The 15711-nt window shown below is 39.3% G+C and overlaps 1 protein-coding gene across 1 annotated transcript in view; it reads left to right on the forward strand.

The window, feature by feature from the left end:
• The window catches only part of LOC110217816 (mitochondrial adenyl nucleotide antiporter SLC25A24-like), a 50740-nt gene that overhangs the window by 33567 nt on the left and 1462 nt on the right, over positions 1 to 15711 (forward strand). The window contains 6 exon segments of the mRNA XM_078154984.1: positions 1393 to 1545; positions 2420 to 2527; positions 9168 to 9335; positions 11890 to 11998; positions 12001 to 12043; positions 15690 to 15700. Coding sequence (XP_078011110.1) covers positions 1393 to 1545; positions 2420 to 2527; positions 9168 to 9335; positions 11890 to 11998; positions 12001 to 12043; positions 15690 to 15700 — 592 coding nt within the window.

Here is a 15711-nt window from a genome sequence, read left to right on the forward strand (position 1 = left end):
CAAAGAAGGCATATTGCCAGCATTAGCCTCACAATTTTACATCACTTCCTCCCTATATCTACTGCGCAAGCATGGTAGAAACTGTTTTGAGCCATGATCGTGAGAACTCATATCGAACACCTGGGAAGTAGAGATTGTTATGGCTATGGATACTGGAAAGAAAACTCTTAAGTAAGAATAACAAAAAATCCACTTTACACACACTAAAATTCACCTTACTTACAAAGTGAGAAGAAGAAAAGAAGGAATTGGGATAGGTAAAGAGAAGAGGACAGAAGTAGGGTTGAAAAGATGGGAACAGAAAGACAGGGATGGAGAAAAGAGGAAGAGGATTCAATAGCTACATGCTGAATAGATGCAAGAAATGTTTTTCTCTCTTCTGTCTGCTGTTCAATTCTTCTATGGCGTCTTAGAGTATTCTTATGCCTTCTATGTTATTGCTCTCTCAAAACGTTTTGTTTGTACCTTTCTGATGCATTATTATTATTGTTGTTGTTTGTGAAGCCATCAGGGTTAAACGACTTGCCCGCGGTCACAGAGCTAGTATCTGAGGCCAGATCTGTGCTCTGTTCATTGCTCCACTCTGATGCATTTATTGCCCATTTCACATTTGGGTTCTTTATGTATCTCATCATTTCCTCTGCTAGATTTTTAATTCCTTGAAGGCAGTAATTATCTCTACCTCTCTGATCAGTCCCATCTTCCTCCCTTCCCTCCACTTCAGTGGCTTTTCACATGGTAAACACAGTTCAACAAGAAGAAACACATTTATCAGTGGTGTTTCTGACTACAAAGTGTATCACTGGATCGTAGCTACTTTATTAATAGAGCAAGGGGTAAGCTTTCACACAACATAAGGAAAGATATGCATGTGATGAAATGAGAAATACTCTTTACTAATAAAACAGTCATTTGCGTAAGTTAACAGCTGTACTGATGCCTGCCAAAGTTAGCTGTTCTTTTAAAGAGGACTTGTAAATTTTTTTTGAAGACAATCAGGGTTAAGTGACTCGCCCAGAGTCATACAGCTAGTATCAAGTGTCTGAGGCTGAATTTGAGCTCAGATCCTCCTGACTCCAGGACCAGTTCTCTATCTACTGTGTCACCTAGCTGCCCCCTACTGTACTTTTCAATAACTAAGCTGTTTTAAGAGTAGTCATAAATTTCAAAGCTCAGAATGATTTTATAATGAGATAAAAGCAAATGAGTTAATTGTAAACTGCTTTGCTCAGTGTCTGGTACATAGTAAGTACAATATAATGCTCATTATTATTATTGTTATTAGGTGAAATGGACCATGGGCTGCTAAAACACATTGAAAACAGAAGGTGCTATGTGCAAATGCTTTGTAAAAAATAACAACACTGAGGCCATTTCTTTTCTTTTTCATAGATCCAGGATGTACACTCAAAACGCATTCATATTGCTGATGGATTTAAGCATATGTTGAGAGAGGGAGGTGTCTTATCCTTTTGGAGGGGAAATGGTGTGAATGTTTTAAAAATTGCACCAGAAACAGCTATTAAGGTCTTAACATATGAGCAGGTAAGATATTACCAAAATTCATTAAGAAGAAACAATTTTTGAGTTTTAAAAAACCTTGAGACCATTTTAGCAGAAAGATGAATGTTGTTTTTAATATAACAAATTAGTTAATTGCTTTATTTTTCTGAATATTTGTTATAGCTCTATTCATCATCCTATTTATAAAAAAACTAAAATAGGTCTTTGAATAATTCTGGAATGGCTGGAATTATAAATTTTGGCTAAAATTCTTTAGTTTAGAAATCAAAAAGCTTCCTACAGTAATCTAGCAGTTTCTATTAGATTATCATGGCCTTGTCTCCAAGAAAAAACCATTCAAATTAAACATCCTTGCATAAACAAGCCATTGCCATACATTGCATTGTTAGTCTTACTTCTGAATCCGCTTTGCTATCAAAAAGGTGCCTATAAGATACAGTTCCTACCTCTTTTGAGTTTCTTTCAAATGTAGTATCTTATATCTGACTGTGCATACACAGCAATAGTAACGTGACAGAGAAAAAAAATGAGGCCCAAGAGAGGTAATTTACTTGATATTCTAGTGAATTAAATGCACATACATTTAAACTATACATATTTTGCTGGGTATGGGCTCATAATAAAAGAAATAATACAGAATGACATTTATATAGACACAATATAGATTTATACTATAGAGAATATATATAATTATAATATAATATAATATAATAACATAACAATAATACCTAACAATTATAAACTTTACAAATTTATGTAAGTAAAGCACTGTACATATGTTATCTCATTCAATCATAATAATAGCATTGTTAAATAAGTGGCATTCTTTTTGGAACTAATCTTTCTCTTATTTCAGCATTAATATATATGTGAACTCTTTTATTTACACACACAGTATAAGAAGTTGTTTACTTATGACAGTACCAAAGTTAGCAATATGGAGAGATTTGTTTCTGGTTCTTTGGCTGGAGCGACTGCACAGACCTTCATCTACCCCATGGAAGTAAGGACCATTGTGAAAACCTGATTGCTGGAATTGATGATTTTAATGTAAATTATAAAATGTGTTTCTTTCTAATGAAGCCCTGAGTAGGTTTTTGAACTTTAAAGATAAGGAGAGGAACGGTAGGATTTGAAGCTGATGCCCTCAGGGCTTGGAATGTCTAGTTTTCAAGCCAAGTTCTTCCAGAGTCTGGTAGCATCCCTGCCTCATATTATTCCTCTCTGTGCGCCCTTTATCGCCTCCATGCAGGTGACTTCCTTTCTAGCTCTAGGTAGGTAGGCTCTTTCTAATACTTTGGACCTACTCCACCCATTGACTATTGCCCATTTCAAAGTGGATGTCCCAAAGGCACGTCAAACTCAAAGTGCCTCAAACTGAGCTCAGTATCTTCCCCATCCCCAAAGTTTTCCTTCTCTTTGCCAATATGTATTCTCTTAATTTCCATTTCTTGCCTTTCTGTAGTGGAGAGCAGGATTTCAATACCTGGCTTGTATTCTTTTCTGCCCCAACCCCTGATCTCATACGCCTTTGTACTACCCTCATGACACACAGCAATGCTAACCCTTTAACCTTCATCCACCACTATTCTGTTTTATTATACAGAAATGTGAATTTCTTATCTTTGATCACAACCTCATATCCTCCATCCATCCGTCCACCTTGCTCCAGAACCTAGTCTTTGTTCTCATGATATCTAGTTATTCTATCCCAGCCCATTACTTTCCTCCCTTTTTAGCACCGACCCCAGAATTAACCTGTTCAACTATATGCCCTCTACTGTGCCTCTGTCAGTCTCATTGCTCATGACTTACTAAACCACAACCATGGCTTATATTACCATCCTCCTCTCCTGCTGGGGGAAGTTGCAAACCATGCCAACTAGATCCCCCACACATTGATGCTACCTAATCTCAAATGGTCCCTCAGTGCTACATGCAATCCCACGCTGAATTCAAACAGAGGGACTTCAGTTTGAAACTTGGCTTACTATCTGCATGACCTAGGATAAGTCATTAAGGTAGTCTAAGCCTCAGTTTTTTTCATCTTTAAAATTAGAAGGTTGAACCGGATGACCGCTAAGGTTCTGTCTGGCTCTAAATCTAGGGTTCTATGTTTTCTTGTACTTCCCACAACCAGCTGCTGGAAATGTTGTCTTCAAGCCCTCTCATACTGGCCCCTCTTAGCAGAAGACTTTGCCTCTTAACTCTTTTGAAAAAATAGAGGCCATCACCTGATCTTCTTGTTCACCCCTATTTTATGTATCGACATCATTCCCCACACTCTCTTTCTTTGTTCCAGTTTCTGACAAAGAGGTGGCCCTTCTCCTGGCCATGCCTTCTACTCATGCCAGTAATCAATTCTTCATTTATTTAACTGCTGCTCATAAGCCTCTACTTTTTCATCTGATTCTCTTTTCTAACCAGCCAGATTGAATCATGTGACATGATAGCTAAGTAAAAGGACATCTACTTAAAATAGAGTGCAAGATGTAAAACAAGGAATGAGTCAAGCAGCAAGCATTCTCACCACTCATTTCCCAAGGCACAACAACCTTCTGAACTTGTGGGGAATGTGGCCTCCCAGCTCTTCTTCCCATGCTGGCTTATTGGCCTTGTCCTCCAAGCTGGTAAGTAGAACAGGAAAACTGGAAGACAGGTTTGTGAACCAATTCTTTGTGCCCACCTCTAGCTGCTCTAGCAACGTGTTGTAGCAACCTGAGGAAAGGAAAAAGAGATGTTTGCGAGCTTGCTCAGAGTGAATCCAGCAGCCTTAGATTCTGCAAGGTCTTGCTTCGCAGTGCCAGGTCAGTGATGTCTTAAAATCTTGCAAGTGTGGCTTCTCAGAACAAGCTGTCCATTTGGGAGTATGTCTGGAGCTGTTGTTTGGGGACGTGGAAAAGGGAAAGTCTCCTGTTAGTGGTGGCAGGAATTAGAAACAGCTATGTGACAGCTTTCAGTCTCCCTAGCCACTGTCTTCCTCTATCTTTTCCAGAACAGCGTCCCAAATCTTCCAAAATCCTATCACTTCCTAGAATTTGGATTCATTCTCCTACTAGCTGTGCTGCAAAATCTTTTGCTCAACCAGAATCAGTCTAGGGGTATCTGACATCACCTGTTGCATTTTGGGTCATAACTGGAGCTGGAAGGGACTGTAGGGGCCATATAGTCCAACCCTTTTATTTTATAGATGAAGAAATTGAGGCTGAGGGGAGGTTAAGTGACATTCTTTTCACATGACAAGGTCACAGAAGTAGTAAGCTTCAGAGGCAGGATTTGAACCCAGGTCCTCTGTCTCTAGAGCCCATGCTCTTTCCACCGTCTCTCACTGCCTCCCACTTCATGCAGGCCTATGGCGGATGTAGCTGTCAAGGAGAACATGTCCCACCTACACTTAGAGTTAGTTCATACACTCATCTCCATTGGCAGTCTTATGAAACCTCTGCATGTTGCCATCAATTTCTTCATTGTCCTTTGGGTCATTTGCCACCTTGATGTGATGTTCCATGACTCGCCGTGGAAATTACACTTCAGAAAATTAAGTTGGGAAGAGTAGCCCAGTAACACTTGAACCAAGTATGCTCAGAAGTAAATTTGCAGGCATCAAGGGATCATTGTCCGGGACGTCTCAAAGCAGGGAAGATACCACATAAAAGAAAAACAAAAATATGGAGGTCTGAGGTGGTCCTTGAGAAGACTGGACATTATTGACCTATATGAATATTTTCCCATTTCTATAAAATCATTACAATGATAATGTGAGAAGGCAAGAGACAGCCTTTACTAGTCAATTTTCTGTAGTAGGCCAAATCTCCAAAATCATAGAACTGATAGAAAGGCATGGAGAATATGAGGTATTTATTGAAGATCCTGTTGCTTTTGGTGTTTATTGATTATAGAAGATTCAGTACACTAGGGCAAAGAGTGAAAAGAGTCTCTTAGGCCTCTGTTAAGATCATGTAAGATTCTTAGAGAGATGCAAACAGTGGAATGACTCTGTTCAGAAATCTTCTGAATATCAGCATGAAGTGAGCCCCAAAACATGGAGACATGCAGGTGCTAAAGGTGTTTGACACTGTCATGGAAAATGTCTTTCATAGAATCCTAATGGACTCTGGGGAGTCCCTAGAGAACACATTTTAAAGTATACAACACTGCCTTTCTTTTTCTTTCTCAAAAAATAAACCCCAACAATTTACTTATTTAACATTTTAAAAAATATTTGAGTTCCAAATTCTCTTCCTCTCTCCAGTCCCTCTCCCATCCACCAAGAAGGTAAGCAATATGATACCCCTTATCAACTGCCTTTCTTGTCCGTGTCACCTTGTGAACTTTCTTCTGTGCTGTTCTGCATATTACTAATGCATTTCATTGATATGCTTTCATATCTTTCTTTTTTTTGCATCACCATCACTATTCTCCTTCCCCATTAACAGCACTCTATTGTAACAAATAAGTATAGTCAAACAAAAAAAAAAGTGGAATTGGTTATGCCTGAAAATCAGTGTCCCATTCTGTACCTCTCTCCTGTCACCTTTCTGCCAAGAGATGGGAAGCATGCTCCATCATCAGGCTTCTGGATTTGTGACCGGTCACTGCATTTATCAGAGTTCCTAAGTCTTTCAAATATGTTTGTTCTTTATAGCAGTATAGTCAATGGTTCAATTGTTCTCCTGCTTTTGCTTACTTAATAGTAGTAATAATAATAACTGGCATTTATACAGCACTTTACGAATATTAACTCATTTAAACCTCACTACAACTCTGTGATGTAGGTGCTATTATTATCCCCATTTTACAAATGAGGAAACTGAGGCAGACAGAAGTTAAGGTGACTTGCCCAGGGTCACACCATTAGTACGTGTCTGAGGCTGGATTCCAGGTCTAGCACTTAATAATAATAATAATAATAATAATAATAATAATGATAATAATAATAATAACAGCTAGCATTTATTTAGCACTTACTATGTGCCTGGCATTTTGATAAACTCTTTACAATTATTATCTCATTTGATCTTCATAAGAACCCTGGGAGGAAGGAACTATTATTATTCCCATTTACAGATAAAGAAACTGAGGCCACTTAGCCACCTAGCTTATAACACCTTGTCTCAGTTCATACAAATCTCCCCAAGTTTCTCTTTATTTCTTACAAGCGCAATAATATTCCATGACATTTATATGTCATAGTTTGTTCAGTTATTCCAAAGTTGATAGGTACTCACTTTCTTTCCAGTTCTTTGCTATAGGTAAAAATGCTACTATAAATATATTTTTTAGTTATGGATTCTTTCCCTGTTTTATAGAGTATGGTTTTGCTCTGTCAAAGAACTTATACAGTTCAGTGACTTTTGCGCATAATTCCAAATTTCCTTCTAGAATCATTAGACTACCCACTGTGCACCAATGCACCTGTCCTCCCACAACCCTTTCCACAGTTGTTGTTTTCCATTTTTGTCATCTTTGTTAGTTTGATGGTACGAGGTAGAACCTCAGAGTTGTTTTAATGTTCATTTCTCTTATTACTAGAGATTTGGAACATGTTATATTTACTTCCAAGTCTCTTTCCTTATTCCCTAGCAATTTCAATACATGGCTCACAGTCTTCTTTTTTATTTATTTTATTTTATTTATTTGTGTATTTTCACAGTCTTCTTTACTGAAACTCCTGCCTACCTGGACCTCCCAGTTCATCCACTTTGTTAGCTCTCGTGGAATCTGCCTCCAATTTGGTTCCTGTCTACAGGAGCCCTGCCCCTTCCCTGCCTTACTGAATTTGTCCCAGGGACTGGAATTCTTAATTATGACTCTAGATAATATGAATTTGTGTTAGACTCAGTCATCATGCTTTCATGACTTCCTTGCGTAGGACTGAGGTCAGCAGATGTTGTCAGTGGCCCCAGGTTGAGGAATGGCAATAAATGGGGAAGGGGAAGGGAAAGGGGAAGGGGAAGGGGAATAGTGATTCAAGGAGACTGAGCAGTGTCTTATTGAATGAGTTATGTATAAGGTTAGTCTTATAAGGTCAAGACTATGAAGGGAAAAAATGATGTTAGAATCGGGGTGATAGAATAAGAGAGCATCGAGATATGGAGGGACTCAAGATTGCAGGAAGAGTGACAAGCAGGTGTCAAATAAGTGAGACAGAAGGAGAGGCAGAAAGACATCAGAGAGGGGAATTTCAGAGTTCAAGATCATTGGATACTGGTGAGTTCTAATATGTGGGTGACTTGGTGGGTGACTGAAGTAGAGTAAAGCTGGGGCTGGAACAAGTTGAGGATGTCAGCAGACTAAAAGACATAAACATGAATATTGGCATCTCCAAGAATGAAGGTAGGGGATAGGATAGAGAAGACTGACCCAGCTGGCTAAGTCATTGAGGAAAAGAAAGAGAGTAGCCTGAAGGTTAGTAGGTGACAGCAACAAGGACCTAAGCATGGATGGATGGAGTCAACTTCAAAGGAGAAATTGCTGAGTGAAAGCAGGTGGGTCTGGAAGTAGCAGTGTAGAACAGGAAGCAGGCTTATTGTTCTTCCTGGGCCAGTGTGCTGAGGGGCATGAGAGTAGGAGAAGCTGGCAATGGAAAAGGGAACAGAGGAGAGCCACATTTCTAGGAACTCTAGAAGATGGGAAAAATATGATATGAACAAATCTATTAATAATAAATAATAATCATACAAATAATTATATATAATGTATAATATATTATATAATAATAAACACACTAAATATATAAATAAATATAATAAATAATAAAGTAAAAGGGAGTTTTCTGGTAGAGCAGAGAAGCTACAGAAGGCACAGTGAAAGGAGGCAGACCCTGGATTGAGGAGGAAAGACTAAGCATGATAGGAATGAGTATGGGGAGAGTTATCAGGGGGAAAAAATTACCTTGCAAGTTTCTGAATCACAAGCATTACAGGAGCAGTAGCAGAATGTACTGTCCATAGGATAGGGGATATAACAAGCATATGAATATACCAATAACTCATAGAATTTTGATTATTAACAATAACCACCAATATTCATATAGCACTTAAATGCTTCAAAGCACTTAACATATTTTATTTCATTTGGTCTTTTAAACAATCTGTCTTTCTCGTCTTCTTTCATATTATTACCTTCCACGTACTTTGTGATTCTGCCATACTGGCTTATTTGTCGCTTCTCATGCTTGCGTATCTGGGCCTTTGTACTGGCTATGCCCCATGCCTCCAGTGCTCTGCCTCCCCACTTTTGCCTCTTAGAATCCCTAACTTCCTTTGAGGCTCAACTCACATGCCACAGTCTGCTGGAGGCCTTTCCCAGTATCCCATGGAACTGTAGCAAGATTTTACCAAGCTCAGTTTGAACAGCCTTGCTGTAGACAGTTGCAAATATACACAGCTGAGAAAATGACTCACTGTAAGATTTCTTCCTTTCTGGAGTTCTGTATGATATTGGTGAAATAATCCGTTAGCTTGTGAGCTCCTGGAAGGTAGGGATGGTTTTTGGCCTCTTTTGGTATCTCTGGTGCTTAGCCTGGCATATAGTAGATGCTTAATAAATATTTATTAACTGACTGAAATGACATAGCTCATTAGAGTGCTTTGGATTTAATAAATCTGATTGGAGATTTAACTACATTCTTTTGCATTCAGGTTTTAAAGACCAGGTTGGCTCTAGGCAAAACTGGACAATACTCCGGAATGTTTAATTGTGCCATACAGATAGTGAAGAATGAACCCCTTGGAACTTTTTACAAAGGCTATGTACCTAATTTTCTGAGCATCATTCCTTATGCTGGCGTAGATTTATCCGTCTATGAGGTGAGTTTACTCCCAAGATAAGTTATCGCAATTGAGTTAAGAAGAAATCTAATCTTCGGTTATATTTAAAGAAACATGCTACACTATTTTGGCTTTTGATAACAGACCACTTTAGACAGAACAATATCTATTTTGTTTGTTTAATATGTTAAGAGTCTCTTTTTGCTAATGGTACTCATTTTTTGATTATCCTCATGAATTATTTTTGGCTTTAATGATGTTTGACCCCAAATATATATATGCTCAAATTTAAAGATGAGGAAGAAAAGAAAGAGGCAGTGAAATATTGTCTAGTAGAGTTAATTAAAAGATGAGGTTGGTCAAACACCATAGCCAAGGTCTCTTATTTTGATTTCTATGTAGTCTATTTGATTTTAAGTGGTTTGGTGGCCACAAACCTATTCCCTGAATCCTGACAGGTCGTCTCAAAAATACATACTTCATCAGGATGATCGAGTAAGAGTTGATCAGGCAATTAGAGTAGCACAAATGAATTAGCCCTACTGAAAGCCAATCCAAAGCACAGGCTCTCTGGTGGTTTTGGCTTATTCTGTGTGAAGTGTAGCATGTTATTGAGGTTTGTGGTGATTAAAAAGGTCTGAAATTAATCATTTCTGGGTGATTTGATGATTTTATTAATAAGGCCAGCATGTATGTCTCTCTTAGACCAAAGACAATCATGGTGGTGGGCTCACAGTTTATATACCCTTCAAAGAGAATGTTCCTGAGGGGTGGCAATCGACTTTGATTGGATAACACAAATCCGAGGTGAGCTGTATTAAAATGAGAGGCTAAGAGTGACATCAAGCCACCTTGGACAGAGAAATTACCCCTATACTCAGACCACCCCTTAGACAAAAGGCTCTGTCTCCACCCAAGCTTAATTGAATGAGATTCACCTGGTCTAGAGATTCCTTGTAGGTCTGGGTTGGGTCAGATAGAGGAGAAATTAATTCAATTTCATTATCAGTAATGTCCTTCAAGAGACTGAACGTTCTACTTTTTAAAATCAGGACTTTAGAAGAAGGGGAGAACTCTGCATCCCCCCAAGATATTGGTTATTGCTAATTATTTCTCTCAGATTGTTCATCCAAAACTGCAATTTCATTTGTATAGGGAACTCCCTGTGAGGAAACACACTCTAACAATACAGATTGGCTTTGCAACTTCTAGGCTTTGGGAAATAGCCTGAGGGTATTGAGAATTTGAGTAACTTACTTGGGCAGCTAGGTGGTGCAGTGGATAGAGTGCCTGTCCTGGAATCAGGAAGACTCATCTTCCTAAGTGCATATCTGGCTTCAGATGCTTACTAGCTGTTGTGACCCTGGACAAGTCACTTAGCCCTGTTTGCCTCAGTTTCCTTATCTGTAAAATGAGCTGGAGAAGGAAATGGCAAACCATTTCAGTATCTTTGCCAAGAAAACCCCAAATGGGGTGACAAAGAGTCAGATGTGACTGAAATGATTGAACAATATAGGATCACACAGGGGGAATTTCTGGATTCCCAAACTAGATCTCTACCCTTTAAGCCTCTCTATTATTGTTTTTTTTAGGACTTAATGCATTAACTTTTAGGAGAGGCAGTGTGATGGACTAGATAGAGATTTGCCTTTGAGGGTAGGAAGACCTGGGTTTGAGTCTCAATTCTGTGGGAGTAGCTGTGGGACCCTTGGTAAGTCATTTAACCTTTCAATGCTCTAGACAACTCTTGAGACTAAATTGTAGAGAAGATGCTGAACTGCATTGGTAGAGGGAATATTCTCACTGGGAGTTCCCTATCCAAATGAAATGACAAATCTGGTCCCTATTCTAAATTTTCTGAATGCATTTTTTTCTTTTGCTATCTTTGTGCTACTTTGTGCTCTAGTATGAATGTCAAACTACTTCCATCCTTGCATCTCAGCTCATTCTAAGCATTTTACCTCCAGATAACAGCTGACCCAGACTCTGATGGCTATATTTAAAATAATAAACACTAAATAAAGATTCTGTTGAATGTAATGATTTATTCTCTCTATTTTATGAAGTTATACAATTTTCAACAATGACTTCAGGACTCAAGTATAAAGTTCAAAATCCTTCAAGAAAACACAGATAATTTAAAATAACTGTTAGTGTGGCGGCCCTTTCAAACAAATTTTAGTCTAAAACTGTGGCTGTGGCTATGATTCCATCTATAGCCATTTAGAAGTCACAGAGCATTTTAGATGGGAGGGATCTACAACAACAGAACCAGCTTCCCAGATTGTCTTGCCCTGAAGTAACATCGGCTGGCAGAAATGGTTTTGATATATTGGGTTTATAAACAATTTCAAGGGGTCAGACAAGCTTTATTCTAAAACATTGCTAGAATGGTACATATCCTGCAGTAGCTGTAGAAATAGCTTCTCCCTTTCCCCACCACTCTCTTTTGGCAATAATCTAGCCTACAAAACCAGAGTCAGCATGGCAGATGGCAAGGATTTCATATGAAAGAGAAAAAAGTTTTAGTAGTTGGTTTTTCATTGCTATTCTGCTTAGATTTGCAAATAATTGCTTCTGTGTTCTCTAACAGATTTTGAAGAATTATTGGCTAAATAATTACGCGGAAGACTCTGTAAACCCTGGCGTATTGATGTTGCTGTTATGTAGTGCCTCATCTAACTTTTGCGGTCAATTAGCCAGCTACCTCTGATCCTAGTGAGAACTCGGATGCAGGCCCAAGGTGAGTTTCTGTCCAAGGCCACACAGATAGTGTGTCTGGACCACAAGGCCAGCATTTAAAGCACAGTCTTCTGGTTACCAATGGAATACATTTTCCTTATGTCCGCACTGGGGGCTCGAGAAAAACAACATGTGCAGAAGTAAAGGATGAGAATTAGAAGTTAAGCTACAGATCTAGCTGATGAGGGTGCAGTTATCCCTTCCACATCGCGACTTTCCCCATTAAAATTTTGTTATAACTTATAGCATAAAAAATGAAATGGGAATTTTTTGGGATTTTTGCTGAAGCTGCAGATGACATGAGGCCAGCAGATGACACAAAGCCCATGACCTAATGTTTAACCCAATTTTTACAACGAGGTACTATAAATACACCATAAAAGAAAAAGAAAAAGGAAAATTCAGACTTCTTTTCTGGTACAAAGGGAGGGACAAAAAATTTTATGTGGATTTTCCAGATTGTGGGGGCGTTGCACCCCTAACTCCTGAGATGTGGAAGGGATAACAATATGCGGGGAACGGAACAAGTATTTAAGCGCTTTCTATATACATAGTGTGAACTCTATTAATGTTAGCTATTTTTATACTATGTACCTGGCACTGTGGTAAATGCTTTACATGAATTATTTTAGTTTGTCCTTGCAATAACCCTAGGAGGAAGGTACTATTAATAACGTCATTTTTACAGTTCAGGAAACTGAGAAAGAAGTTAAGTGATTTGCACAGGGTCACACAGCTGAGAGTGTTGGGGCAGAATTTGAACTCAGGTCTTCTTGAAGCCAGGCCCAGGGCTCTATCCACTAGGCCTAACTGCCTATATGGGTACAGGCAGAGAAGAACCAGGAGTTGTTTGCATAATTTGATGGATTGTGTCACATAGGAATAGGAATCAGCATCTAAGGAACCCATGCCATTATATCAGCTGGACCACAGGAAGATGAATGAATGAAAAAGCATTTACTAAGTGCTTTCTTACAACTTAAGGTCCTAGGGTGGTCCATAAAGAACTAAGAGTTTGAGGTAGGGGGAGGGACCAAGAAGCCAGGAACTTGTGGCAGGGACAGTAGAGCTGGGGTGGAGGATGATGGGAGGTTAATGAAGAAGATGAGTTGGAATTTTAAAAAAGTAACAGCTGGGGAGAATTCTTTTTTCTTTTTTTGGTGAGACAGTCAGGGTTAAGTGACTTGCTCAAAGTCACACAGCTAGTAAGTGTTAAGTGTCTGAGGCTGGATTTGAACTCAGGTCCTCCTGACTCCAATGTCAGAGCTCTATTCACTGTGCCACTAGCAGCCCCTATGGGGAGAATTGTACTCTTAAACCTCTGGTGGAATGAACTGGTGTGTGTTGGGGTGGGATGTTAAGGACTGACGGCTGCTGTAAGGAAGTTAGGCCGCCTATCGTGGGTGTATGATATAGGCAGTCTACTTCACAGTGTAGGAGGGGCACTGGGGACACCAGCCAGAGCCCAGGGATACTCTGGCGACACTAGCTGGCTCTTTGTGTGGGTGGAGTAGCATACATGCACCAACAGCCTGGGCATTAATTACTCAATCTTAAGCAAGAAAACCCTTTATATCCTCATTTATAACAAATCGCTGTTTAGTAGGCTAAATTCTGGGGAAGAGGAAAATGAGGAGGGAAAAGTGTTTCAATGGGAATGGGAGGGTTCGATCGGTGAAGAGGAAGGAAGCAATACTTTGCCACACAACTTCTGCCATGGAGTCACCTGTGTCTTTTAATAACATATCTTATGGATACTTTTTGCTTTTTATACTGCTAGTATTTCCTAACAAACCCTTCCCTGGCCCAAAGAATAAAAGTTAAACATGGGTTGTTTCTGACAGAGTATACAGCATTTTATATTCATAGCTCAGGGAAGCTTAGTTGCTGAGCCTGGAGTCAGGAGGACCTGAGTTCAAATCTGACCTCAGACACTTAATAGATGTGTGACACTGAGCAAGTCACTTAACCCTGTTTGCCTCAGTTTCCTCATCTGTAAAACGAGCTGGAGAAGGAAATGGCAAACCACTCCAGTGTCTTTGCAAAGAAAAACCCCAAAAGGGGTCACAAAGGGTTGGATATGACTGAAAAACCACTAAACAACAACATATCCATAGGTCACCATCTAATTACCAAGAATCTGGAAGTCATCTGTTATTTCTATACCCATTAGATACAAAGACAGAGAGGGTAGAAAATTGGTTAAAGTATTATGTTAGCTAAGGGAGAAAAAGGGTTACTTAAGGATCGGGATAAGGACCAGACCTATGATTTAATTGGTATAAGGAACTCTCAGTGGGAAAACTACCAATGCAGCTTGGCACCTTCCCTGTAACTTACAGCATTAGAGAGTTGCCTAGAGGACTAGCAGGTTAAGTGACTTGCCCAAGGTCATATAGCCAATATGGGTCAGAGACAGGATCTGAACCTAGCTCTTCCTGGTTTCAAGGCTGATTCCCTATTTCCAACATGCTGCCTCATCCATATGTATTGTAATAATAGTTTTATTGTAAATAGTTACATTTATATAGATGCTTTATACACATTGTCTCATTCAATCCTCACAACAACCATTTGAAATGGATGCTGTTATTATCCCCATTTTACAAAAGAGGAAACAGAGTCAGAGGTTAAATGATTTGCCTGGGGTCATAAGACTGTTAAGTGGCTGAGATGTGTCAGCACATAGAAGGCGCTTAATAAATGTTTATTGACAAGTTATTGAATGCAGGTCTTCCTTCCTCCGAGTACATCATGCTGTCTGCTCGTTCACCTGGCATCGGGGCTGGCATTCTCCTTGAGGTCTTTCGGATTTTGCAAGGTTTTGAGTTGCTGTAATTGTTGGCTGGGTATGGTCCCGAGACCTGGACTTTACGGGAGCAGTTTCTTCAGTAATGAAGTGCAATCATCTTGAAGATCTGTTTTTTCCTTGCTTGTTGATGATACCTAACATAAGAACCTGCCTGACTAGGTAGTGATGACTTTATTTCTTGGATAATTCTGGCAGAGAAAGTACAGGCTGCAGATGTCTTTCTGGGGCATTGTAGTTAATACCACTGTGTTTAGCTTTATTTAGGGTGATGATAGAATTAGGTTGGCTAGGTTAGAATTTTATAGGTAATTTCCACTCTATATAATAGGATTGTATATAATTACAAATTTTTTTTTAATGGTTTTGATCTGTTATTTCATTCTCCCAGTTCAGATAAGCAGCTATTCTTCAACTTTAGAGGACTGTCTGGACACACTAAAAGCTTAAATGTTTTGCTTCAGACCAGGAGTGGGGAAACTGTGGCCTCAAGGCCACATGTGACCCTCTAGGTCCTCAAGGGTAGCCCTTTGTCTGAATCCAAACTTCACAGAACAAATCCACTTAAAAGGATTTGTTCTGTAAAACTAGGACTCAGTCAAAAGGCCACACCCAAGGCCCTAGAAGGCCACATGTGGCCTCCAGGCTGCAGGTTACCCATCCCTGTTCCAGAGTCACAGTCAGTGAATGTCAGAAAGGAGACGTAAACCCTTGGGGCTGTCCCTCCATCCCTAACCCTTGGGATACCATAATAAAAATCTGCTACAGGAAAATATTAGCAATATCTAATGGAATTTGGCATTGTGAAGACCTCCTTGTGAATAGTGTAGGTTTTTAAAGAGAATTAGAAAATGTCCCTGCCAT

The sequence above is a fragment of the Phascolarctos cinereus genome, unplaced genomic scaffold (genome assembly GCF_003287225.1).
Source record: "Phascolarctos cinereus isolate Bilbo 61053 unplaced genomic scaffold, phaCin_HiC Scaffold_5;HRSCAF=322, whole genome shotgun sequence".
Lineage (NCBI taxonomy): Eukaryota > Metazoa > Chordata > Mammalia > Diprotodontia > Phascolarctidae > Phascolarctos > Phascolarctos cinereus.